This window comes from Canis lupus, chromosome 28, assembly GCF_003254725.2.
Source record: "Canis lupus dingo isolate Sandy chromosome 28, ASM325472v2, whole genome shotgun sequence".
Classification (NCBI taxonomy): Eukaryota; Metazoa; Chordata; class Mammalia; order Carnivora; family Canidae; genus Canis; species Canis lupus.
The window spans coordinates 11,086,721-11,111,544 of NC_064270.1; the positions used below are offsets into that span (position 1 = coordinate 11,086,721).

Consider the following 24,824-nt stretch of genomic DNA (forward strand, 5'->3'; position numbering starts at 1 on the left):
CTTGTAATTGCTCTGTAGCCACATGTGCCTACTGGTACTCTATCAGACAGCCCAGATAATAGACCATTTCTTTCCATTGTCCGTGAAGTCCACCTGGACCATGGTGCTCTAGAGGGAGCAACAGTGGAAATAAGGTCAGTCTCAGTTAAAAGGCAGTATGATAAGAAGGAATAGAAGAAATAGGGAAACGGGAAGAATGGTATATACAAATAGTCTCCAGAACACCTTGGTCTTTGGTTCCTGAGGACCTCCTTTTTGCCTGCACTCCCCCTGTAGGTGATCTCCTCCAGGCCCATTTTGTTTTTTCAATAAAGTATTAGAGTTTTAGGTTTACAAAAAAAAAATTGCCAAGAAATACAGAGTTCCCACATCCTAGCACCACCTGCCCTTGCACACGGTTTGCTTATCAACCTCTTCAACGGTATACTTGCCACACTGACATTCTTTTCTCTTCCCACTCCTATTTTCCAGCTTCTTCTACTCAGCATTCCCCACTAGTATTTCTCCAAGGTCCAATCATGTGGGCCATACACACCTTCGCTTAGAGATGCAGACTAACCACTGCAAAACGTCAAGTTATTAGTTATCCACTTTTACTATTTTGTTTCCTTTTTTTTTTTTTTAAGATTTTTACTTATTTATTCATGAGTGACACACACAGAGAGAGAGAGGCAGAGACATAGGCAGAGGGAGAAGCAGGCTCCCTGAAGGGATCCCAATGTGGGACTCCATCCTGGGGCCCTGGGACCGTCCTCTGAGCAGAAGGCGATGCTCAACTGCTGAGCCACCCAAGCACCCCACTGCTATTTTATATTCTCTTTCAGTCTCTTTCACTTAGCAGTGGCACTAGGACTTGAGGCAAAGTATGAAGACAAAATGCTGGAGAAGGGAAAGAAAGAACTGAGCAAACTTCATTATACAAAATTCAAAGTTAGACCCCCCAAAAGCAGAGTCTAGCTGACCAGTGTCTAATTATCAGGAGAAGCCATCGTTCATTGATATTGGTCGTGGCTGTTCCTTTCTGGTCTTTAGAGCCTTCTTGTATCCTCGTATCCCCTCCTTGTATCTCCCTCTATCGCACCCCCCCCCAAAAAAAATGTCTAGTTCTTGAATAATATCTCTCAACGCAGATCTGCTGGAAGAGAGCACCAATTATACTACCGGACAGCCACTGGCCCACCCAGTGAGGAATTGCAAAGAAACTAAAATTCATCTTTGGAGTAAGTTATTGATTTACAACTACTTGTGAAATTTCAGGTGGTTAGGATATTAAAGAAATAAAAAACCATCTTTCTATACTTCTAGACTCATCCAAAGGAGGAGAGGCAGAACGCGGCAGACAAGCCTGGCCCAGCCACGGAGCCAGGTCCATTCCCCTGAGAAGGAGGAGGATTTCGGGCTGCTGCTTAGTGGTGCGCGTGGGGATGCGGCTCTGTCTGCCCTGCAGCTGTTTGGAGGGGGGAGAACTTCCCGCTGGGGCACAGAAGGGCTACAGACATCTGACTCCCGCTTGGACCAACCGGTTGGATTTGGACCAAGGCGGCGAGACGAACAGTCGTAAAGCTCGTGCTCCCGGGGCTGCGCGGCGACTCCGCGAACCGCGGCCCCCCGGGACCCACCGAATCCGGGCGGGGCCGAGCGAGGAGACGCACAGGCGCAGTGCGGCCGGAGGCGCTCACCTGTGCCGGGGTGGGCGGGGCTAAACGCGGGCGCGGGAGGCGGGGCGGCGTGGTGACGTCATGAGCACGCCGCCGCAGAGCAATTCGCGTCCCGGAAGCGTTGGCGGCGGCGGAGGCTCTTGGATTTGCGGCTCCAGAGAGGCCCCTGGAAGCGGCGCGTCCTCGGGGTGGGGCGGGCCTGAGGCAACGCTCGCGGGCCTCGTGGCCCTTCAGTGCTCCGTGGCCGTCCCCGCCCCTCCCCCGCCCCCCCAGCGACCGGGCAGGTGAGGCGCTACCCGTCCTTATCTCCAGGCCTCCGCCAGCCGTGCGGACTTGGGCGCCTGGACGCCGCGGGGGTCACCACCTGCTGGCCCAGCCGCTTGGGGCGTGGCCTTCCGTGCGGGCTGCGGGCCCCGGGCGGGCTCGGTGGGCTGCGGAGGGGACGGTCTGGGCCTCTGCCGGCGCTGCCCAGCCCCGCGCCCTCTCGGGGTCCTTTAGTCCGAGCTCCGCCTGCGGGTATTGCGGGCTCCCAGTGGCCACTTGGTCACATCCCCACCCCCAACCCCCGGCAGGCCGCCGTCCATTGCGAGGGACTGGCTCGTGTGCTGTGCGCCAAGGTTCCCGCGTGCCGCCCCCTCCTTTTCTTTTTTAGAGTTTGGAGTAGGACTTTGAATTAGGGAAGAGGGTGAGGGTGCCCCTCCTCGGAGACGGGCTTTATGGAAGGAAGTGACTGCCCCGTGGGGTTGAAGGAAAAAGGGAGATAATGAGCAGGAATGATCCGGGAAGTGGTTGAGAGTAGAAAGGAGAAAGAAGCCGCAGATGTGGCGGCCAGGAGAAAGCTTGGGAGCCCTAGAGGATGGACAGTGCGTTCGCTCATTAGTGAGCATTCATTAACCGTCCACTGAGTGCACAAGCATGGTAAATGGAAGACGTGGTTTTTGACCTGTCAAGAAGCGCAGACCGGCAAGAAAGCAGGGAGTTTTAGTTTGGTGTGATAAATGTTTTAGGGCAAGTACCTGATCCATTGGGATTATTAGAGATGGTCTCCCATTCCAGACTGGGGGCCTTGGCAAAACAGATCTCTCAGATCAAGGGAGCAGTGTTTCAGCCCATACCTGAAGGATGAGTAGGAGTTAACCAGGTGAAGAGTGGGTGAAAAATATACCAGGTCATCATTTCTTTTTAGACATCATGCTGCCTCTTCGCAGCAACCATGTGTGCTTGGTCTTTATGGTTTTTACTCTTGATGGATCTGTGGGGAAAAGAACATTAGATGAAGAGTCATATGAGAAGGATTTTATTTTATTTTTTAAAAGATTTTTATTTTATTTTTATCCGTGAGAGATAGAGAGAGGCAGGGACCTAGGGAGAGGGAGAAGCAGGCTCCATCCCAGGACCCTCGGGATCACAACCTGAGCCAAAGGCAGACTCTCACCAGTGAGCCACTTAGGGGCCCCGAAGAGCAGGATTTTATATCTGGGCAATTCACTATTCCCTGCTGAATGTGTTTCCTTTCTGTGAAATGGGTATTCCATCTGTAACCCTTCCTACCTCTCAGGTTTATCATAGGCATCACGTAAAATAACGTAAGTAGAAGTGTTTTGGGGATTGTAAGGGCAATGCAAATATCGGGAATTATTATGATTGCAGGATGCAGACGTCAGAGCGTGAGGGGAGTGGGCCAGAGGTGAGCCCCAGCGTGATCCCTGAGGCTCCCCTGGAAACTCCACCTGCCCCTACCAAGTCCCCGGCATTTGATCTTTTCAACTTGGTTCTATCCTACAAGAGGCTGGAGATCTATCTGGAACCCCTGAAGGATGCAGGTGACGGTGTTCGGTACTTGCTCAGGTAACAGACTTTGTAGAGTTGCTCTGATTGTCTTGGCCTTCTGCTTTCCTGCTCCATAGTTGTGCTGGTCGTTTAGGTGGTTGCTGGGTTGTCCCTTCTGCCCTAGTGAGGAGTGGTTCTGGGAGGTCTGTTGGTTCCCTGGGCTTATTCTGGGCCTGCCCCAGGAGAGGCAGGCCCTAGGAACCATGTGGTCTTTCTGCAGTTTATTTTCTGGGCTTTAGTAAACTCATTCCTTAGGACTGCTAACTAGCTCTGAACATTGGGCTTTCTAAATCTTGAAGGAGATTTTTTTCCTCTTTTCTCTCAATATTAGCATAATTAATGTTAAAATTAGGATGTAATTTTGAACATCAGTTAAATAAAAATACCTGTGAATAAGGAGGTACCCTTTTCACCAATCTTTTAGGATTATGGAGCTCAAAATTTTTTGTTCTTATTTTGCTTTGAGTTTTCTTATTTTTGTTTTGTTCTTGATTTGCTTTGATGAAATCAAATAATTTATAAAAGAAATCTCTAGTTTCTTTTTTCCCTTTTCTGCTCACTGTATTTATCTTAAAGACTTTTATTTATTTATTTATTTTTTTAATTTTTATTTATTTATGATAGTCAGAGAGAGAGAGAGAGAGAGAGAGGCAGAGACACAGGCAGAGGGAGAAGCAGGCTCCATGCACCGGGAGCCCGACGTGGGATTCGATCCCGGGTCTCCAGGATCGCGCCCTGGGCCAAAGGCAGGCGCTAAACCACTGCGCCACCCAGGGATCCCTCTTAAAGACTTTTAATTACAGATATATGCCATTCCACTCCCTAAATACTGCAGTTTATTTCTAAATAACAAAGGCATCCTTTTTAATGAGAAAAAGCAACATCACGTCTAACAAAGTTAACAGTAATTCCTTTATGTCATCTTATACCCAGTTCACATTCAGATTTCCTCAGTTGTCCCAAGAATGCTCTGTTTTGGCCAAATCAGAGTCCAAACCAGGACCACATTCTTATGTGGTTATTATGTCCTCTAAGTCTTTTTCAATCTAAAATGGTTTCTTTTTTATGGTACTGACTTGCTGGAGACTGAGCTGATGGTCCTGGAGGATTTCCTAGTTAGATTTGTCTGGTTGCTTCCTCATGATGCAAAATGGAATTTAGATTTAAAGATTGGATCATATTCAAGTGAAACCCCCCCACAAAGGTCATATGACAAAGGTCATATGTTCCTAATATTGGGAGTCACATAAAACTTGGTTGTCCTACAGAGCAGACATTCATAGCCCAGAGACTGTGAGGGGGGCTTTAGAGATCACTGAACCTCCTGAAACTACATGTAACACTTTGTAAGTGCACGCATGTGTATTTCTAAGGGAGAAGCTTCTGGTTTTCATCAGGTTCTTTTAAAGCTCTCTAATCCTCTGAGAGTGGTAGGAGGCAAGATGAGTGGAGTTGGGTTAACCTCTAAGAATGCTATTGAATATTCATTCTTAACTCAGTTTGGAAAGTGGGAGATTTATTTTTAACACTCTGAACAAGGCCTTAGGTTTTTCTTGTTCACCCCAGAACCCCTTTAATTTCTGACATTAGTCCTAGCGATGAGCTAGTTTGTATTCCAGAGCAGTGTTCTCTACCATTAGATCACTGAACCCTTGGCACAAGGGATAGGGGAGAGGGTACGAGGGGTTTGTTTTATGATCCCACCATGACGATCCAGCTGAAATGAATTTTTGTCTTCCGTAGTGGAGGGAATGGGTCTTGGGATTTTCTGTCTTGCACATATACAGGCGTGTATGCGTGCCTATGTGTGTTTTATTCTTTTTGTGGCAAAGCACAAAAATTAAATATATCCTATTGCCCTTCTCCTTTTCCACCGCTGGTCTTTCAGTGCTTCTTGGCACTCATGTGTTAGGGTTTTTCCATTTTATGAAACTAGAAATCTGAGGATGTGGTGGGACTCATTAAAGCCTTTGTCCTAGGAATTCCCCCAGAGCTTGTGTTTTTTTGCTAATGTGCACTGGTCTGTGAGAATGGCTGTCAGATTAGTTTGTGCTCTTGATTGTTCTTTTCGTAGCAAAGAGGATTTGACGTTCAAGAGGGACCTAATCTTGAGCTTTGTCTGGCAGGTCTGAAGCCTAGAGCTGCATTAGATTTTTAAAAGACTCCTCTCTTCTGGGATCTGCTACACTAGTAGGTGATCGGTAAGGACATAAGAAAGCATGGGAGAGGCTTTACAGTGAAGGTGACTTCAGTGGTTGTATGATGTTTTTATTTCTGAAATGGGATTGGCCTTAGACCATTATTTGCTCTTCATGCTGGTAGCTGCCACTAGCTGGTCCTGAGGCCTCATTAGGGAGGCACAGTGGAGGATGCTGGGTTGCAGAGAAAGGCAGACGGAGGTCATTTCATTCCCTTACTCATAACTGTTATTAACAAATAAAAGCAGGGGTGCCTGGATGACTGAGTTGGGGTGTCTGACTCTTGATTTCATCTCAGGTTATAGTCTCAGGGTTTGGAGATCAAGACCTGTATCAGGCTCCACAGTCAGTGGGGAGTCTGTCTGAGATTGTCTCTCTCCTTCTCCCCTTCCACCCCCAACCAATAAGTAAAAAAAATAAAAGCAGCACATAAATTAGTGAACTTCATTCAGCAACTGATACACGTCAATCACAGCAAAAGAAAATACATTGAAGTTCTGAATGCACTACTTGCCAGCAACTTACCTGTTTATTTTTCTCTTTGACACTCTCCTCTGTTGGCTGACCTTAGAATTGCTACACTGCTGTTTAGAATATTGGTGTCAGTGGCTTCATTGTTGCCTCTGTGCTCCTTTTCCCTATTAAATATCCTTTATCAGGGATGAAGCCAGCAGATTTGCTTGTCCTCAGAGAATTTGCTTGTCCTCAGCAACCTGAGTCTGGTTTTCTTTCTTTCCTCTTTGGGGCTTCTGCACTGCTTTTTGGTGGTGTTGGTGGGGGCTGAGTCTGCATGTGCTTCCAGCTGTTGCAGTTCACCTAGGGCATGTCTACTGGAAGAATGCTATACCCCAGTTTCAACTTCTTTTTTGGTATATTAAAACAAAATCTTAATTATTGTCTTCCCCTTTTGGATTAACATATATTAAAATTTCAAAATTTCAGAAAGAAGAGAAAGTCACAAATGTGGTCACAGAAATCCTTCACATTTTGTTCTCTTAATTTCTGTATATTAGATGGCTCTTGCACAGTGAATTTATGTTCCTGTGAAATTGTAAAAAAGAATAAGGGAAAAAATATATATATTTTTTTATATTTATGATAGTCACACACAGAGAGAGAGAGAGGCAGAGACACAGGCAGAGGGAGAAGCAGGCTCCATGCACCGGGAGCCCGACGTGGGATTCGATCCCGGGTCTCCAGGATCATGCCCTGGGCCAAAGGCAGGCGCTAAACCGCTGCGCCACCCAGGGATCCCAGGGAAAATTTTAAAGAAGAAAGTTCGTCATTGTCACCTCTTAAAGAGACCAGAACGTTACGAAACACAGGTTAAAGTGTTGACTGGGTTTCTTAACAGATACTTTATATAATCTTCTCTTCTGGGAGAAAGTTCCACAGGTCTTCTAGTTCTGAGAGGATACCTTTTCTTATCCTGGGGCCTAATGTGTGACCTCAGCTCCTCTCCTGGTTGCCTGTCCATGTGAGAGGCCTACTTTTCATTTCTCCTTGACACTCTGAGCTCTGAGCCCCCTCCTCTTGCTCCTGGTTTTGATGACCCGCCCGTGATGGCTGCCCCTCCCTTTCCCCTCTGCCCTGCCAAACTGGAGGAGTGGCCATTTTCAGTGACCAGGACTTTCTTGTGTTGTAGGTGGCAGACGCCTTTGTGTTCCTTGCTGACCTGCATGGGCCTCAACGTCTTGTTCCTCACTTTGAATGAGGGTAAGAACTGATTCCAGGGGGTTTTTGTGAATGAATGTGGGAAGGAATTCTAAGAATTGGCCGCTTGTGTTGCCATGGAGTTGGCCTCCCTCCGTGTCTGCTCCATGTCAGAAAACCGGCTTGAGAGAGACATACTCTGAGCTAGAATCATGGCTAGGTTGTTGGGGTGACTTTGAACAGGGGTTTTTTAACCTGTTTTTTAAGGCCTAATTTTCCTCATCTCTAAGGGGAGGATAATAATAGTGCTGTTCTCAGAGGGTAGTGGTGAGGAACGAGGTAGCCTGTGTATAACATTTAGCACAGTGCCTGACACAGTAAGCCACCAATGTATTGTAGCTAATGTTTCCTTCTTGACTGAATGCTGGTGCTGTGACCTTTTCCAATTTTTTTTTTTTTTTAATTTTAAGACTTTATTTATTTATTTATTTATTATTATTTATTTATTATTTATTTATGAGAGACACTGAGAGAGAGGCAGAGACACGGGCAGAGGGAGAAGCAGGCTCCATGTGGGGAGCCTGATGCGGGACTAGATCCCCGGATCCTGGGATCACGCCCTGAGCTGAAGGCAGATGCTCAACCACTGAGCCACCCAGGCGTCCTAGCCTTTTCCTATTTTGATTTCCAAGCTGATTGTTGGGGTCATTGAGGGCATGACATGGGGTGAGGGTGCCAGGAAGGTGAATGGTTAAGAGATTTCTGCCACATTTATTGATTTCCTCTAGCTCGGCAGGTGAGCCTGGATGGGGCTGCCAGGCAGTCACCAGCTCTGAGGGGTCTGTAGCCTTTGAGGTGGATGTGTGGACACGTGGGTGGCTCTTGAGATCTTGGGTAATAATGTCTTCTGGGGACCTCTTGTGACAAGGTATACCAGGACCCAGCGCTTTTCCTGTTTGGAACTGACAGATGGCTGCAGAAAAAGCCATCTTTTTCTGAAAAAGCCCCCCCTTAGTGGGGGGGGGGGTATGTGAAAGGCCTGGGACAGAATGTTCTGAGGAGCTGGGTTCTTTATTCATGTATTCATTCTTCTATCAAACTTATATTTCTCAAGTGTCTCCTTTGTTTCCTATGGAGATACGGATTCAGTGGATTGAAAATAAGCCCTGTTTTCACATAAGACCTCATTTTGTTTCTTAGTAGGACCCTTTGTCTCATCCAAACTCAGATATCCTTCTCAAGCTGTTAAGATTTTTCTGTAATCCTATGACCGATATTTAACCAGCATTTGCTCTGTCCCCAGTGCTCTGTTAGCTTGCTTTGGGGGTACCATGCTAAATGGAAGAAAGTCCTTTGGATTTTCTCTCAGCCTCCCCATTTCTCAGTCTACAGTGGTCTGGTCTGTGGTGGTCTAAAAGCCCTCGTGGCCCAGAGGTCAGAATGTCAGTCGTGGGCAGTTCCCAGCAGTCAGACTCCAAGCATGAGCCACCTGCTAGGTGCTAGCATAGGTTGGTTAGTATTTTTAAAAAAATGGACCTGGAACTATAGCAGTGACCAAATGGATGAAGTCCCGGTCCTTAAGAGCCTGTTTTATTTGTGGAGGAGACAACAACTATGCCTGTAATCAGTCATGTGGTGATAAATCCTCTGAGGAAAAGTAAAGCTGAGTTAAAGGAGAGTGAGCAGGGGTGACACTGTTTCATCTGAGGTGATCAGGGAAGGCATTTTGGACAGAGCCCTGGAGGAGGTGAGGGAGTAAGCATGTGGGCATCTGGTAGGCAGAGGCTCCTGGTCTTGCTCCTCATTTACCTGCAGTGTTATTGATCCCATAGGCGCATGGTACTCAGTGGGTGCCCTGATGATTTCAGTGCCTGCCCTCCTGGGCTACCTTCAGGAGGTATGCCGGGCACGGCTGCCTGAGTCTGACCTGATGCGGAGGAAGTATCACAGTGTGAGGCAGGAGGACCTCCAGAAAGTTCGCCTGTCTCGCCCTGAGGCTGTGGCTGAGGTGAAGAGCTTGTGAGTATGGAAGGGGCCGGGGAGGTGGGAGAGATGGTCACAGGAACGGGAGCCACCACACTGACTGCTTAGTGTCAGGCGTCATGTCAGGGAAACCACAGATGTTCTTTTCTTTCATCTTTTTAACAGCTCTGGGAGATAGCTGCTATTATTATTATTTTTTAAAGATTTTATTTTTTTATTCATAACAGACACACAGAGAGGCAGAGAGACACAGGCAGAGGGAGAAGCAGGCTCCATGTGGGGAGCCCGACATGGGACTCGATCCCGGGTCTCCAGGATCATGCCCTGGGCCAAAGGCAGGCACCAAATCGCTGAGCCACCCAGGCTGCCCAGATAGCTGCTGCTATTTTCCATTTATGGATGAGGAAAAAGGCTTACATGGCGAAAAGGTGACCCGGCTGGGATGAGAATCCAGATCTAGCTGATTTCACAACTCGTGTTCTTTCCACTAAAGAGACAGTTTAGGGTCTTGACTAAGCACGTGCATGCATAAGTCACGGGAAATCCCACACTTGATGGTTGACATTGGGTGGGTTGCTCAGCCTCTCTGTGACTCAGGTTCCTCACCTGTTAAATGGGATACTAGTAGACTTACCTCCTGGGTGGTTGTGAAGATTGAATGAGTGGTACCCGGGAAGTGTTCGGTGAATGTCACTCACTGTCCCTACACTATTGAAAAGCTTCCTTAGTGTGATAGAGCTGGTACTTCTGAAGAAGCATGTTAAGACCGTTGATAACCATAACCATGGCATCTGCAAGGCTTCAAAAAAAGTTACAAACGGAGGCCTGCGTCAGCTGTCTGGAGTGGGGTCTGGGTATCTATGGTTTTTAATCCCTTCCCCCCTTCCCCCTTTTTAAATGACTTTAAACTCAAATGGGAATTAGAATAATACAAAGAACTGCCACAGGCCCTTTACCCAGTTAGAACAGTTACTAACATTTTGCCACATTGGCTTCATCTTGCACTTTGTTCTTTTTTTTCTTGAACTGTTTGAAAGTAAGTTGTAAATATCATGCCTGTTTACCCCAAATGCTTCTTTCCTAAGAGCAAGGACATTCTCTTATATATCCATAAGCGTGGAAATTTTACATAGCTAGCATTCGCATTAGTGCATTTAATATATAGTTCATAATCAGATTTTACCAGTGGTATTAATAAGGGCTTTTATATAAATTTCTTCTGATCCAGAATCGAGTCCTGAGTCATACGTTGCATTTTGTTTTTATATCTTTTTAGACTCCTGTTTTTTTTTTTTCTTTTTTTTTTTTCTTAGACTCCTGTAACCTGGAATAGTTCTTTAGTCTTTGTTTCTCATGACTTTGACATTTTTAAAGAGAACAAGCTTATTATTTTGTATAATTTCCCTCAATTTGAGGTTGTTTGCCTCCTTATGAGTAGACTGAGGTGATTCATTTTTGCAGGAATGTGACAGTATTTGTGTTGTTGTCAGTATATGATATCAGGAGGTACATGATGTCAGCCTGTCTCCTTAGGGGAGATTTTTTTTAAAGATTTATTTATCATGAAAGACAGAGAGAGAGGCAGAGACATAGGCAGAGGGAGAAGCAGGCTCTCCGCAGGGAGCCAGATGAGGGACTTGATCCCAAATCCCTGGATCACGCCCTGAGCCAAAGGCAGATGCTCAACCTCTGAGCCACCCAGGCGTCCCCTTAGGGGAGATTCTAACTTTGATCATTTGGTTAAGGTTTCTCTACTATAAAATGACCATTGCTGGGTCTTGTCTTTATTAATTTAGTACTGTAACAGTTGCAAAGGTGATTTTTGAGTTGTCATTGTTAGCTAGCATTCTGCTCTAGGAAAGAGCTCTTCCATCTTATCAGTATGAACTGAAAATTCTTAATTTCATTTAGTGAATTGTAATCCATTACTGTCATTATATTGATCTCATTTTTTTTTAATTTTATTTATTTATTCATGAGACACAGAGACAGAGACACAGGCAGAGGGAGAAGCTGTCTCCATGCAGGGAGCCTGACGCGGGACTCGATCCCGGGTCTCCAGGATCAGACCCTGGGCTCAAGGCGGTGCTACACTCCTGAGCCACCCAAGCTGCCTGATCTCAAACTGTCCTAAGTTGGGCAGTAGGAGCTCTTTTGAACTGGCTCCTGTGTTCTTTTGGTGTGTCTCCATGTTTTTAAAAAATATTTATTTATTACAGAGAAAGATGTGCAAGTGCATGCACATGGAGGTGGGAGGGTCGGGGTGGAGGGGCAGAGGGAGAAAGAGAGAATCTCAAGCAGACTCCCCACTGAGCTTGAAACCTGTGTGGGGGCTTGATCCCATGACCCTGAGATCATGACCTGAGCTAGACTCAAGAGTTGGATGCTCAACTGACTGAGCCCCCTAGGCGTCCATGTTCCATCATTTATGAGTGCATATGATACTCAGATTCGTCTTATACTTGGCACTGCCCCAGCTCTGGAATCAGCCATTTCTCCACGAAGCCCTTATAAACCGAGAGCTGGGTGCAGCATGCATTTATTGCTTCTGAGGGTGCATTCATATAAAAAAAAAAAAAAAAAACTCTCCAAGTGAGGCTGCCTCACACCTCAGGTGGAGACCCAGTCTCCTCTATCCTGCCATTTATCCTACAACTGCAATGTGTTTGTGAGGTGGGTACCTTGCCTTCATTTTACCTCAGCCCTGGGAAAGTTAAGCAGACATCCCGATAGCAACAACTAGGAAGAGACCCAAGCAGGAACATTTGTACTGTTTGCATCTCTGTAGGGGTCCCAAAAGAGGACTGAAATGTGTGTATGCAGTTTCTCCTGAGCTCTCTGGCTCCTCCCATGGGTTCACAGGGACCAGCTGCTTCTGGCTAGCTGTGCCTGTGAAGTCCTGGGTTCTGTGGCACCGAGCTGTGGTAGGCCCTTGGGCGTGTGGCTCACGGAAGCCCCCTGTGCCCACAGCCTGATCCAGCTGGAGGCCCTCCTGAGCCGCCTCTGCCGCACCTGTGAAGCTGCCTACCGCGTGCTGCACTGGGAGAACCCCACCGCATCCTCACAGTGAGTGGCCCCTGTTCTCCCCACTGCTGCTCTGTGGGGATTTGCCACAGCAGCCTCTGCTCCCCTAGCTCAGAGGAGGAGAACCTCTGAGGCTCTTGGGTGCAGACCTGCACATGAATGTCAGGGATGTACTGCTTTTAGCTGTGGTGAAAAAAAATTTTTTTTAAGATTTTATTTATTTATTCATGATAGACACAGAGAGAGAGAGAGAGAGAGAGAGAGAGGGAGAGAGAGACAGGCAGAGGGAGAAGCAGGCCCCACGCAGGGAGCCCAGTGTGGGACTCGATCCCAGGACTCCAGGATCAGGCTCTGGTATGAAGGCAGGCGCTAAACTGTTGAACCACCCAGGAATTCCCGAAAAAAAAAAAAAAAATATATATATATATTTTAAAGATTTTATTTATTTATTCATAGAGATGCAGCGAGAGAGAGAGAGAGAGAGAGAGAGAGAGAGAGAGGCAGAGACACAGGCAGAGGGAGAAGCAGGCATCATGCAGGGAGCCTGACGGACTCATCCAGGATCTCCAGGATCAGGCCCTGGGCTGCAGGCGGTGCTAAACCGCTGCGCCACTGGGGCTGTCCCTGAAAATATTTTAATAGTAGAAACAGAACTCACCATGTAATCTTTCACCCTCTTGTTTGATTAGCAGATGTCGTGTTTATTAAGTGTGCCAGTTGCCGTGTGTCTGTGTTCCACAGTGATGTCCTTCTGATCTTACGAATTTCTCATACTTTGGTTCCTCTCTGTCGATGCAGGTTCTATGGGGTTCTTCTGGGCACGGTTTGCATGCTGTATCTGCTGCCCCTGTGCTGGGTCCTTGCCCTTTTAAACAGCACACTTTTTCTGGGAAATGTGGAGTTCTTCCGAGGTAAGTCCTGGACAGCTAGACAGAAAGAGATGGGGCCCAGACTCCTGGCTAGGGTGGGCTCCACTTTGTATGTGTCTCTACGGCTAATAATCTGTTTGCTGTGCCTTCCACAAGGGGGCAGCACCACACCAGGGTACTTCCTGGGAGGGCTCCTGTATCTCTAAGGTGTGAGGTGGGATACAGGAGAGACTGCTACTGTAGGGATCTCCCTTCCCAAGGCAGGTGAATCCCTGCTCACATGATGTGATGGCTTCTGGGAGATGAGAGATGGTGGTTTTCCCAGTGCTGCCACCCGCCTCCTGGGGTGTAGCCACCTGGAGTAGCTGCCACTTCTTGTGCCATCCCAGAGTTCTTGTCTGCTATCTAGCTTCTAAAGCAGCATGGCAGTCTGGGGAGGCCTGAGCCATAGAAACCTGGGCTTGTACTATGTTTGGGTGATGGCTGTATTTGTTTTGCTTCCTGTAGTTGGGTAATTGGTTACAGAAACCCTAATTTATCTCGCACTTACTACATTTAATCTCTCTAGAACAATCACATAGGGTGGGTGGTAGTCTTTCTGTTTTATTTATGGGGCTTAGGTTAGGTGACTTGTTCAGTTAGGAGGGTGACTTTCCTGCAGCCGAGTGGGCTGCTGGTGGAGGAAGCCAGCCACCTGGAGAAGAGGATACCCCCAGAGCACCACTCATTCCATCCTGTTTCTGCCTCCCACCCTGTCCTTGCCCTGGGTAGTGGTGTCTGAATACAGGGCATGTCTGCAGCGGCGGATGAACCCCAAGCAGAAAGACAGTGTCTTTGAGAGCCCACCACTGCCAGAGGCTGGGGGAAAGTGTGCCCTGCCAGACTGCACGCCCGCACCCACGCCCACAGAGGTGAGCACCCCCTATTAGGGCTGAGCCTGCTGCAGGCAGGTCATGGAGCCTTCTTGTTCCCAGCTTGTTCATACCACTTTTTATAGTTCCTGCTGTTTCCCTGGCCTCATCTTCTCTGGAATGTTGAATAATAAACATTTATTGATATTAACCCTATGAGGTGTAGATTGCTTCTGAGAATGAGAGGGTTCTCTTCTGCACAGGAGAAGGCTGAGGCACCAAGTGCTTGTCCCAGTGTGATAGGGCCAGGACTCAGACCAGGCCCTGTAGTTCTAGAACCTGTGCTCTGCAGCCACTGTTGGACCATGTCTTGGGCCCATGTCCGTATCCCTGTTAGGTCAGAGAGTGCCCTCCTTCCCGTGACTTCTTTCTTGCATGTGTGCTGTCTTCTCTGGGGCAAGAATGAGTGTTCAAGAGAACCTGGATGCTGGCTCCCGGGAGCTGGTAGCCTTGACCTCAGGGAGCAAGGCTACCATCCCTCTCCTGTAATAGTCTCTCTTCCCAGGACCTCACGCCCGGCAGTGTGGAGGAGGCTGAGGAGGCTGAGCCCGATGAGGAGTTTAAAGATGCTATTGAGGTGGGTAGCCCTTCCCCACCACCTTCTACTGATCATGCTGGAAAGTCGGGTGGTCCAGGAGCTGGGTGGCTTCTCACATCCCGAGTCTAGGTTTTTCAGTTCTCTTGTATCAAATGAGAAACTGGAACTTGCGAGCTAGAGCTCACTGGGTGAAAGGATGCCTCTGAACTTCCACCCGTTCTGTGACTGACCTAGTCATCTGCCCAGGACAGGGATGGCTCTGGAAACCTCTGGGAAGTACCTGTGGTGGGAGGTGGATCATTCATCACCTAGGCTGGAGACTCTGGGCTTGGGGCCTTGGGTGTGGGGAAGGCAGCTTTAGGGGAGGTTCCTGCCCTGGGTCTCTGACTGCTATTATGCAGAGTGAGGTCCCCCTCTTTTGGGGACAGAGAGGAGAAGCTAGAGAAAGTGGTTGTAGGCCAAGTACTAGATCAAAGAGTCTTTCTGTTTTTAAGACAGTGATTTAAACTGTAGTTCACAGGAGCATTTATTTGTCATGTAAGACTTAAAAGCATTTACAAATGGAGAGATTTCAATGAAAAGTCTGGATTTTCAGTTTTTCTGAAAAATCAGAAGCCCTGGTAGCCCTGAGTCTGTAGTGGTCAGTGTAGCTGGGGAATGACTGTCTCCTTTTACAAAAGTCACCGAGTCCCCACCACTGCCCCCACCCCCCTCTTGTACCCAATCACTGAGTTCTGGTGTGGTTGCTGTGGTCACAGCTGTGCTTCCACATAACAGGAAGTCATTCCTCTTGTCTCTATAATGTGAGACATTGAGGTGTAAGAAAAGGGGTCTTGTGCATTGCCCCTGGGCCTGTGATTTACCCTAGCCCATGTCACTATTACCCTGGCCTCATCATGTAGGCATTTGAATTTTCGCCTGCTTAAAGATTTCTCCAAGACTTGAATATACGATTGTAGACTGTGCATCTTGGTGCTGGTAGGGAATATATGCAGCCAGGGCTTTCAGGCTCTTTTGTTCATAACCCATAGTAATGAGGCCATTTTATGTCTTGGCCTAGTTCATGCTTATGTCTAAAATATGTAAGATGTAAATGAGGCAAAAGCTTTCTGAAAATACATTATAAGGGATATTTTCTGTTCTATTTTGTTCTATTGAAATAATAAGCTACGTAATTATTTCACCCAGTTTGAGAAACAGTAGTATACAGCTTCTCTCAAGCTTATTTAATGCTGGGCTCCTTTTCTGGGGGGCTCTGTTAACATCAACCTTTGTGGCGTGCTTAGACAGAGTGGTGCTTCTGTGTTTCCTTTTGCCTGGGCTCCTCATTCCAGCAGCGTCCTCCTTCTTGCTATCTCTCTCTGTTTTCTCTCCTTCCCCCCGCGACTTGGGAGGCAGGAGACCCACTTGGTGGTGCTGGTAAGTAGGAGCCTTGGTGAGCTGGGCAGGGGCTGGGCAGGGGGAGGGCGACAGCAACTGAGCCAGCCATCACCGTGCCTTGTGGGGTCTACTGTGCTGGGTGCCCCTGCACGTGGGTCCCACAGCGCTGCCATGAGGTGGGCAGGACTGGAAGGAGATGTTCCCACAGGAGGATGACGAAGGTGCCCCGTGCCCTGCAGAGGATGAGCTGGTTCTGCAGGACAATGGGTTCCTGAGCAAGAATGAGGTGCTGCGCAGCAAGGTGTCACGGCTCACGGAACGGCTCCGCAAACGCTACCCTACCAACAACTTTGGTACGGCTAGGGCTGAGAAACAGAGCGGCGTGGGCACTATGGGGCCAGGGTTTTGGAATTGTGGGCCCTGGGGAAGGTAGCAAACACACGGTGGGACTGCCAAGGGAGTGAGTGTGAGTTCCTTCTTGTCACCTTGTCCTCCTTGAACATTAGCTTGTAGGAAGTTGAGGCATTCTGTTCTAGAAATGCCACTCTGAGATGTAGAGAGGTGTAATCCTGAGACAGAGCCTCAGAAGACAGTGTAGAATAATGGCTGAGAACAGAATGTAGTCTGATTGCCCGATGTAAATCTCAGCCCTACTGGGTGTCCTTGAACAAATGATTTAACCTCTCTGTGCCTCAGTTTCCCTTTCTATAAAAGAGTAGTAATAATAGTTCTTACCTTACAGGGTTCTTAGAGGTCTCTAATGAAGTTATGCTTATTAAGTGGTAGCACAGTGCTGGCTAGATCACAGTAAGTGCTTAATAAGGGGTGTTGTTAATACAAGGGGTCCTGGTCCATCCTGCAGGTGTCTAGGAGCTTTTTTTCCTACCCAGGTTGAAACAAGTTGAAGGAAAAAAAATATCTTCCTCTGGGCATGATAGAACCCTGAGGTCCCTTCTCCTAAGCCAAGTTCATAGACCAGCGACTCCTTATTTTATTTGGGAGTTTGGGGAAGGTCAAGGAAGGCAGCTTTAGAGAAGGGTGCACTTGACTGTTGGCATGGTGGGAAACTTGACTCAACCCAGGAGAGCAGTTGCTGAGCCAGATAGAGTTCTCGCTGAAGAAAGCAGGTGATTTGGGGGCCACACTGATCTTGAGGAAGAACCTTGGTTGTGCTTGCTATCAGCTGATAGGAGGATGGCATTGTCTATACTGTGTATTATGGTGGGAGTGAGTTCTAGGGTCTGTACCTGGGAGAAGCCCCTAGGGTTCATTTGAGGAATTTGACCCAGGGCATTCAGGGCACTGCCTTGCTGCCCCTGTAGCACTCAGGGCAGTTGCTTTTGAGGATTAGAGGTCCTGGACATACTGTTGCTTTCTGGTCTGAGTGCCTCCCTTCTCTGGGGCACTGTATTCAGTGCCCTTGCACATACACGGTATCATGTAGTCCCGACGGTAGATGCAATAGGGACAGGCAGTTCTTAGATGCTTAGAAGCAGCTGGGTTCCAGAAGTCCCAAGTACCACTCCACAAGAATTAGTACTCTTGCTTTATCTAGCCTGTGATTCATTTGTATGTATGAAGTTTAAGTAAAGGCCTTAGATGTTCTCATTTGCAGGTGAACAACCTTAGGTGAGAAAAGTGATTTGCCCCATGTCTTCAGCCAGTAAAAAATGGCTGAGCTGTGACTCAAATTCACACCATCTGATCTGGCTCCTGTGTTCTTGTTTTTTCTAACTCATCTTGCTCCCTTTGCCTTAGTATCTGAAGTCCTGGTTTTATGTCTGTCTTATTTCAGTATTTGGTTTTTGGTTCGGGTAATCCCTGCCAGGATGTGTGGAGTTCACATGAGGATGGCGAGGGCAGACCGTGCTGCTTTTTTCTAAGCCCCTGTTAATTCCCATTCTTTGAGACTGCTCACTGTCCTTTCCCTGCAATGCTCTCAAGCTCTTTGCTGTGGGGGCAGGTGCAGCAGCTCTGCTCCTAGGTCTGGCTCCTGCAGACCAGAGTGAGATGAGCCAGCCACCCTTGGACTGGCTGTCACTGCATGATGGGGATGCATGGGACAGTTGAGAACAGGCTGCTCAGGAGCTTCTATGTGGTCCCACTCTGGCCCTGAGGCTCTTCGACTATTATCCTGGCAGGGCCCATGCAGTTGTAGGCTCCTTTCTGTTCCCATGGCATCATCACCTGGTGAGTCAGGCCCTTTGCTGAGAATGAGGGCAAGTAGAGTTGGTAGATTAAGTTGTCACTTAACTGACTGAACCACCTGGGTGCCCCAAGGTGGGTTGCTTTGCTTACATTCTTAGTGTGGGGGACAAGGTGTTGGAGTAGCCTGGTTGCTGGTTTGGCATCAAGGCAGCCGCACCTGTTGTACTTTTTCCTCTCTTCTGCTGGGCCTGGAGCTGACTGGCAGCAGTGGTATTCGGCTTACGCACCTTGGCCTCAGGCTTCTTGCTCTGGCATGGGCCCTTCTTTCTTTCTTTCTTTTTTTTTTTAATTTTTATTTATTTATGATAGTCACACAGAGAGAGAGAGAGAGAGAGAGGCAGAGACACAGGCAGAGGGAGAAGCAGGCTCCATGCACCGGGAGCCCAATGTGGGATTCGATCCCGGGTCTCCAGGATCGCGCCCTGGGCCAAAGGCAGGTGCTAAACCGCTGCGCCACCCAGGGATCCCCCTTCTTTCTTTGAACACAGAAAGTATCCTATAGTGAAGGCTGCTAGGGATTCTGGTGGAACAGATTAAGGGACCACATGTAGCTGTTAGTGTAGCTCTGGGCCTTTATGTGAGGGTGAGGCCTGGGGCTCTGTACCTGGTCACATAGCTGGTTCCAGAGGCCCAGCTTCCTGAAGCTGCTCATTGCTCTGGCTGGATCCCAGGAGGCCTTTGGGCCCCAGGTTGTAGACACTTAATCCAGGTGCCTTATTATCCACTCCCAAGTGTTTTCAGGACCCAGCTCCACTTCCTTCTGGGCCCACAGTCCTGGGCTGGGCTCTGTAGCCCCTTTCGGGACCCCCTTCATGCCCATTGTGGCCCCCTGCCAGGCCTTTCTCCCCTGGCTCAGTGCCCCCTGCATGGAGAGTTCTGCCTCAGGCCACAGTCCATGTTCCCAGGGACAGCTCTTGGAACCTTCTTTGTTCTCTTTAGGTTTTGCTTTTGTTCCTGGAGCTTGGTAAAGTCATCAGGCCCAGTGTGACCTTTCCTGTCCTCAGGCCTCAGTTTGCTTCCTTTTTTGGTTCCCTTCATTCACCCCCCTTCATGTGCCCCCTTCAGCAGACTGTATCTTTATTGCAGTCTGCCTTTCTGTCTGTCATTTTCCTGGGGGTGTGGGTGGGTGGTGAGTGGTGAGCACAGGGGCCTCTGAAAGAATGGTTGGTTCCCCTCCCTCTCTGTCCTTTATGTCTTTTTGAAACCCCCTTGCCTCCTCCCGTGCATTTGCTAAGCTGCCATTGACTCCTCCACCATGGTTGTGCCGTGGTTGCATGTGGTGGTTTGGGGTGGGGATGGGGGTGTTTTGTGGCCTGTCCTGTCCATCCTGCCCTCTGCTTGCAGTGCCTGTGCCCCTGCCCTGCCCTTGAAAGGGGCCTGGTTCTGAGCTCCTCTCCTAGATCTTCAGATGACAGGAAGCAGGAGTCTGGGGTTCTAGGCATTTCTGAATTCCCTGTGAGCAGACTCTTTGTCAGGAGACACTTAGGAAGGGGTTGTATTGGGCAGGTTTCATCTGAGCTCTTTGGAGCTGCCTTCTCTGAAGGATGCATGTCATCAGGTCCCTCCTGACCTCCAGGGAGCAGATTCTGCTGGGTGCTCTTCAGCTTCTGCAGGACATGCGGGTGGGGCCTGGAAGCCCTGGGAGGGTACTTCCACTAGCAGCTGCATATGGTCTGCAGACATGGATTCCCAGGGACCTTGGGAATTTTCCTTTTAGCTTGAGTCCCCTTCTGGCTCTGGATCTGGACTTTGCCCCCTTGCTCATTGCTTCTGGCCAAAATGTGGGGGCTGGGCTGGCAGCCTTAGTGGTCCCATTTAGAGGAGCAGGAGCAGGTGAGAGTTGAGAGCCCTGGGCTCCTCAAGGCTGAGCTGCTGCCTCTGTTTGTCAGGGAACTGTACGGGCTGCTCGGCCACCTTCTCAGTTCTGAAGAAGAGGGTAAGTCTTGAGGGTGCGTTTTTGGGGACTTGGGATGAGATGCAGGGGAGGAGAGGGAGTCATTGGGCCACATCAGGCCTGGGGTCCGAGGTTTGCTTCAGTGAGCAGGGATCTGCTGTCCCTGTGCCCATGTCTTCACCAGCCTTCCCATTGGATGTCATCTTTGCCCTGTCCTGCCCCTCTTGGGCACCTCCCTGTTCCCCTGCTAGTCCCAGGTTCCTTGGGTGGGATCAGCTGATGGAAAGGAGGGAGGCTCCTGGTGTGGGGGACATATCTGATACTGACCATGGCTCTTTGCAGCGGAGCTGCAGTAACTGTGGAAACAGCTTCTGTTCTCGGTGCTGTTCCTTCAAGGTGCCCAAATCTTCCATGGGGGCCACAGGTGAGTGGGGCAGGTAGCTGGGGCTCAGGGCGTTGGGAGGGGTTGGCTGGTTGCCACCTCCCCCAGGGGGTGCTGCTGTGTGTGTGTGTGTGTGTGTGTGTGTGTGTGTGTGTGTGGGAAGGGAGCAGGGAGTCAGTGAGAGGGCAGGGGGACTCAGGATCCTGGCTGGCCTGTAGAAATGTCTCTGCTGTCCTTTAACAAATCAAACATTGAAGTATTTTATGCATGCAGAAGAATATATTTAATGTATCTGAATTATAAGGCATAATACCGAATACCTGTGGCTGCTTCACTGAAGGTAAAAAACAGAACATTAACGACCCCTCCGCCCAAGGCTACCCGGCACCACCCTGCCTTCCCCAAGGAAACTACTGTGCTGAATTTTATTCTTTTTCTATTACCTTGGTAATACTATGAAGAAAATGAAAAAAATAATTTTTTCCATAAGAGCTGTGTGTACTTACTGTAAATAAAAGATATAGAGCATCAGTCTGTGCACATAGGATAAATGCATATGCATGTTCTAAAAAATTGGGAGCATGTTTTGCATACTGCCTGTAATATGTTATAAATTGAGGCTTTTTTTTGTTTTCTTTCTGGTCATGCAAGTAACATATGCTTATTCTAGAAGATTTGGAGATTATTGTACAGAAGAAGAAGGAAGAAAAAAGTAATCCTGTAATTTTACTACCTAGAGATAACCACTGTTAAAACGTTTTGGAAAATTTTTTTCTGGTATTTTATTTAAAAAATTTTTTAGTGATGTTTTCTCGGTGCCTAGATAATTTCTAATGCAGAGCACCTAGCAGAGGCCTGCTGTTGGTATGGTCATGGTCATTCCTAAAGTCCCCAGTCCCCATGGAAAGAGGAGTCTGAGAGCACTCTAGTGAGCTGGGTTAGTGAAGATGTGGACTGAGTGGTGGGTGGCTTTTGTGGGACTTTGCGGGTTGGGAGGTGGTTGTACTATTGGGGGCCATGAACTGAAGGGCATGAGGAAGTGTCTCACCAAGTTCTTCCTCCTTTTCAGCCCCTGAAGCCCAGAGAGAGACTGTTTTTGTGTGTGCCTCGTGTAACCAGACCTTGAGCAAGTGAGAAGAGGGGCTGGGGTCTAAAGTGGGCGTCGGTCCCTGGGGCCAGCAGCAGATCTCACTCTCCTGTCCCTAGCCCCATGTGGTATATGCTGGGCAAATGTGGCCTGAACGTTAGGTAGGCTTCCCCTTCCTCTCCTTGCTGTCTCCAGCTGGGTTCTGGAGCCACTCCCTACTCCTGTGGATGGTTAGTAAATGGCAGTTCTCAAAACCCAGAGGGAAGAGGAGCCCCTGGAGGGCCTGGCACGTTTGCCCTCCTCTGCCCTGGGCTGAATTTAGTGGACTCAGAGCTAGGCAGGAAATATAAACTAGAGGGCAGTAGTGAGCTAGGCCTGGTCTCTGCATCAGGGCGTCACTCCACACCTGACAATTCTAGGAGACCACAGATGAGAGATTGGGAGAAGAGATTCTTCCTCTGCTTGTTACTGGGCCCTGTCGCTTGGCCTCTGAGAACCTGCAGAAGGGCTTGGGCATGGCAGGACCCAACTCTGCTCTTTGAATGTCCCTTCAGGCATCAGCATCTCATTGTTTCTCCACCAGAGGGCTTGGCCAAAGCTAACAAGACCAAAAGTCCTAGAAATAGGGTTGAAGTTTCCATATTCTCCCAGAGGAGGATGTGTCTAGGAGGGCCTGTCAGAGTCCTTTAGTATTAAGTGGAGCAAAACATAGGGAGCCCGAGCAGCTCAAAGGATATCAGGCTCACCTTGAAGAAACCTTGACTTGCAGAATTTCAGCCTACATATTACCCTGGCGACAGCTCCACTGGGTTAGATGCTAGGCATTCAGATTTCCCTTATTCCTCCTGTTCAGAGCCTCCGGCACTCTTCCTCTGGCCCAAAGCTCTGTTTCCCCTCCCTGGCCGCTTGTTCCATGGAGTGTGTTACAGGCAAGCAAAGCAGAGGTCTTGAAGCCCTTGACCCTTGGGTGCCTGGGAAGTGTAGGATCTCTCCGGGCTGTGTCCTAGATTCTAGCATTGTTCCCCAGCAGGACAGTTCACTTACGGATTAAGGCCACTTGAGGACCCCATCATGTATTTTCAATACTTTTATGTTCACTTCTGGATTCTTAGGGTATCAGTGTCTCTTCCTAAGCCTTGAGCGGGCTCAGGCACCCTTTCCCTACCCTGGAGCTGCCCTGCCTTCTGAAATATTTATTTATTTATTGCATGGTTCCTGGGAACATGTGGCACAAGGAATGGGATGAAGAGGATGGTGAGGGGTTCTCCTGCTCTAGGATGCTTCCCTGGCGTCATGGGCTGCTGGGGACCCAGGACCCATAGGAGGGGGTTCCTGAGCAGGGATCCGATGAGGCGGGCAGGGGAGACAAGACCGTCCCAGGCCAGATTTCTTGCCAGTCTGGTTAGGGCTGGTCAGCCAGGGGCCTGCTCTAGGCCAGGGAGGTGCATGTCCTTGGGACACCAGGCAGGCCTTGGTATACTCCCTTCCTTGGGCTCCTTTGTTAAGAGATGACAGTTAAGTACCCTGTGCTTTACTTACACTGGAGAGGAATGCAAAGGATCTCTGTGTATATGGAGAATTGTCAATAAAAAGGCCTGAAGCTTCTTATGTTTTTGTCCTGGTCCTTGCACTAACCCTCTCTCTGAGGCTGGAGATCCAGACTCCCCCCTCATTGGCCAAGTTTGCAGGCTTGCGCTGTGCCTGCAGGACAGGGCTGGAGGGGGCATGGAGACTGAATCCCTGGGGTCTGCGGGGGGAGGGGGAGGAAAGCTGTGCCTGTATAGGTGGGGCTCAGCACGTGTTTTTCAGATTGACTTGAGGCTCCGTCTTGTGACCAAATTGTGAGTGGTTGGGGTTAGGACCAGGACTTGTCAAACACTAAGCAATGCAGGCTTTAGAATGGAAGGATTTTAGCTAATCCTTCTTAGAAAGCAAAAAAGGATTGGTCCCCAGGGAGGCTGAGAGCCAGCCGAAAGAGGATTGGCTGTGAGATGGGACAGATAAGTAGTTCTCTGAAAGCAGGGTTTGTGGGGTGTTTATGGGGTACCAGGCACAGTGATGAATGTTTTGTACACATTCTTTTATTTAATCCTTATGATGGTTCTATGAGGTTGGCACTGTTCTCCCCATTTTATAAGGGAGACATTGAGGCCAAGGGAAGTGAAGTAGTGGCAATGAAAGGTTTGGCCTGGCACCCTGCAGAGTCTTCCAGATGGAGGCCTGGGGCAGTGAAGAGGGCGGGGGAGAGGCCTTGCTTCCAAGGTGAGGTTAGGTTGCAGCCCTGTTCTTGCCCCCAACCCCCCCATGCATGTGCTGCTCTCACAGACCTTGGCCTGGTCCAGGTGGGATTTCGCCTAACTCAGGAACCTCCCCGAGTTGTGGGGCCCTGCTGCCCTGAAGGGCCTCGAGGCACAGCCTGGTGGCAGTAAGAGGTAGGCACTGCTATGGCAGGCCCCATGCTTGGCCTCCTCTGCCATCGGCTGCAGTCATGCTGGAGTGAGTTGCCACAGGGCCATTGGCCCCAGGCCTCTGTGCTGCTTCCTCTGTAAAATGGGTGTGATAGTGATCTCTACATTTTAGGGCTGCTCTGGGGAGTAAATGAGATGATCCACTCTAGGCATGGAGCATGATGCCTGGCGCACAGTAAAAGTTCTACAAATGCCAACCCGTTACTGCCATGCTGGCAATCTTAAGGAAAAGATAACTGTCCTGGGTGGCTTAGAACAGTGTTTTTTGTTTTGTTTTTTGTTTGTTCTTGTTTTCCTTTTTTTTTAAACCAGAGACTAATTTTAGATTATTATTCAGGAAAGAATCTGAGGTCAGAGTGTAGTTTGAAAAAGCCGAGACAATATTATTTTATTTTGGGAAAATGAAAACAAAGCCTAATGTTGGTGAAACAGTTTGTACCACAAGTAGACTTTGGGACATGGGATACTGGGAAACACGGGTTTTATCCATTGGGTCTGGAGCCTTAAAGAAGGGAAGCCAGGGGGTCACCTCCTTGTTCCCTTCAGTGTGTGTGAGGGCCTCAGAGCAGGCCAGGGATGGATGACTTTCAAGTGCAGGTACCACCTGGAAAATGAAGCCATGGAGGGGTTTACCAGGATTGGATTGTGTCTTACAGCTGGCTGGGGTCCACAGTGTGGAGAGGACCAAATGTGAGGTGGCCTGGGGGACAGACTGTTCATAGTAGAACTGGATGCCTGGTT

At 48.8% G+C, this 24,824-nt stretch overlaps 1 protein-coding gene across 5 annotated transcripts; it reads left to right on the plus strand.

Moving 5' to 3' along the window:
- Window positions 1–1,743: 1,743 nt before the first annotated feature.
- ZFYVE27 (zinc finger FYVE-type containing 27) lies at window positions 1,744–23,223 on the plus strand. Of its 5 annotated transcripts, none has more exons than XM_025466822.3 (13): window positions 1,744–1,942; window positions 3,309–3,506; window positions 7,332–7,402; window positions 9,172–9,358; window positions 12,293–12,388; window positions 13,145–13,257; window positions 13,987–14,126; window positions 14,632–14,703; window positions 16,063–16,083; window positions 16,253–16,397; window positions 20,142–20,188; window positions 20,489–20,570; window positions 20,833–21,166. In XM_025466822.3, the coding sequence occupies exons 2-13, from the start codon at window positions 3,310–3,312 to the stop codon at window positions 20,985–20,987; spliced, it is 1,326 nt and encodes a 441-aa protein (XP_025322607.1). In that variant the 5' UTR covers window positions 1,744–1,942; window position 3,309; the 3' UTR covers window positions 20,988–21,166. The 5 variants fall into 5 exon arrangements, with proteins under 5 accessions (XP_025322607.1, XP_025322610.1, XP_025322608.1 ...); XM_025466825.3 differs by lacking the exon at window positions 20,833–21,166 and adding an exon at window positions 21,180–21,298 and having other exon boundaries at window positions 1,745–1,942; XM_025466824.3 differs by lacking the exon at window positions 20,833–21,166 and adding an exon at window positions 21,598–23,223 and having other exon boundaries at window positions 1,746–1,942.
- The last annotated feature ends 1,601 nt before the right edge of the window (window positions 23,224–24,824 follow it).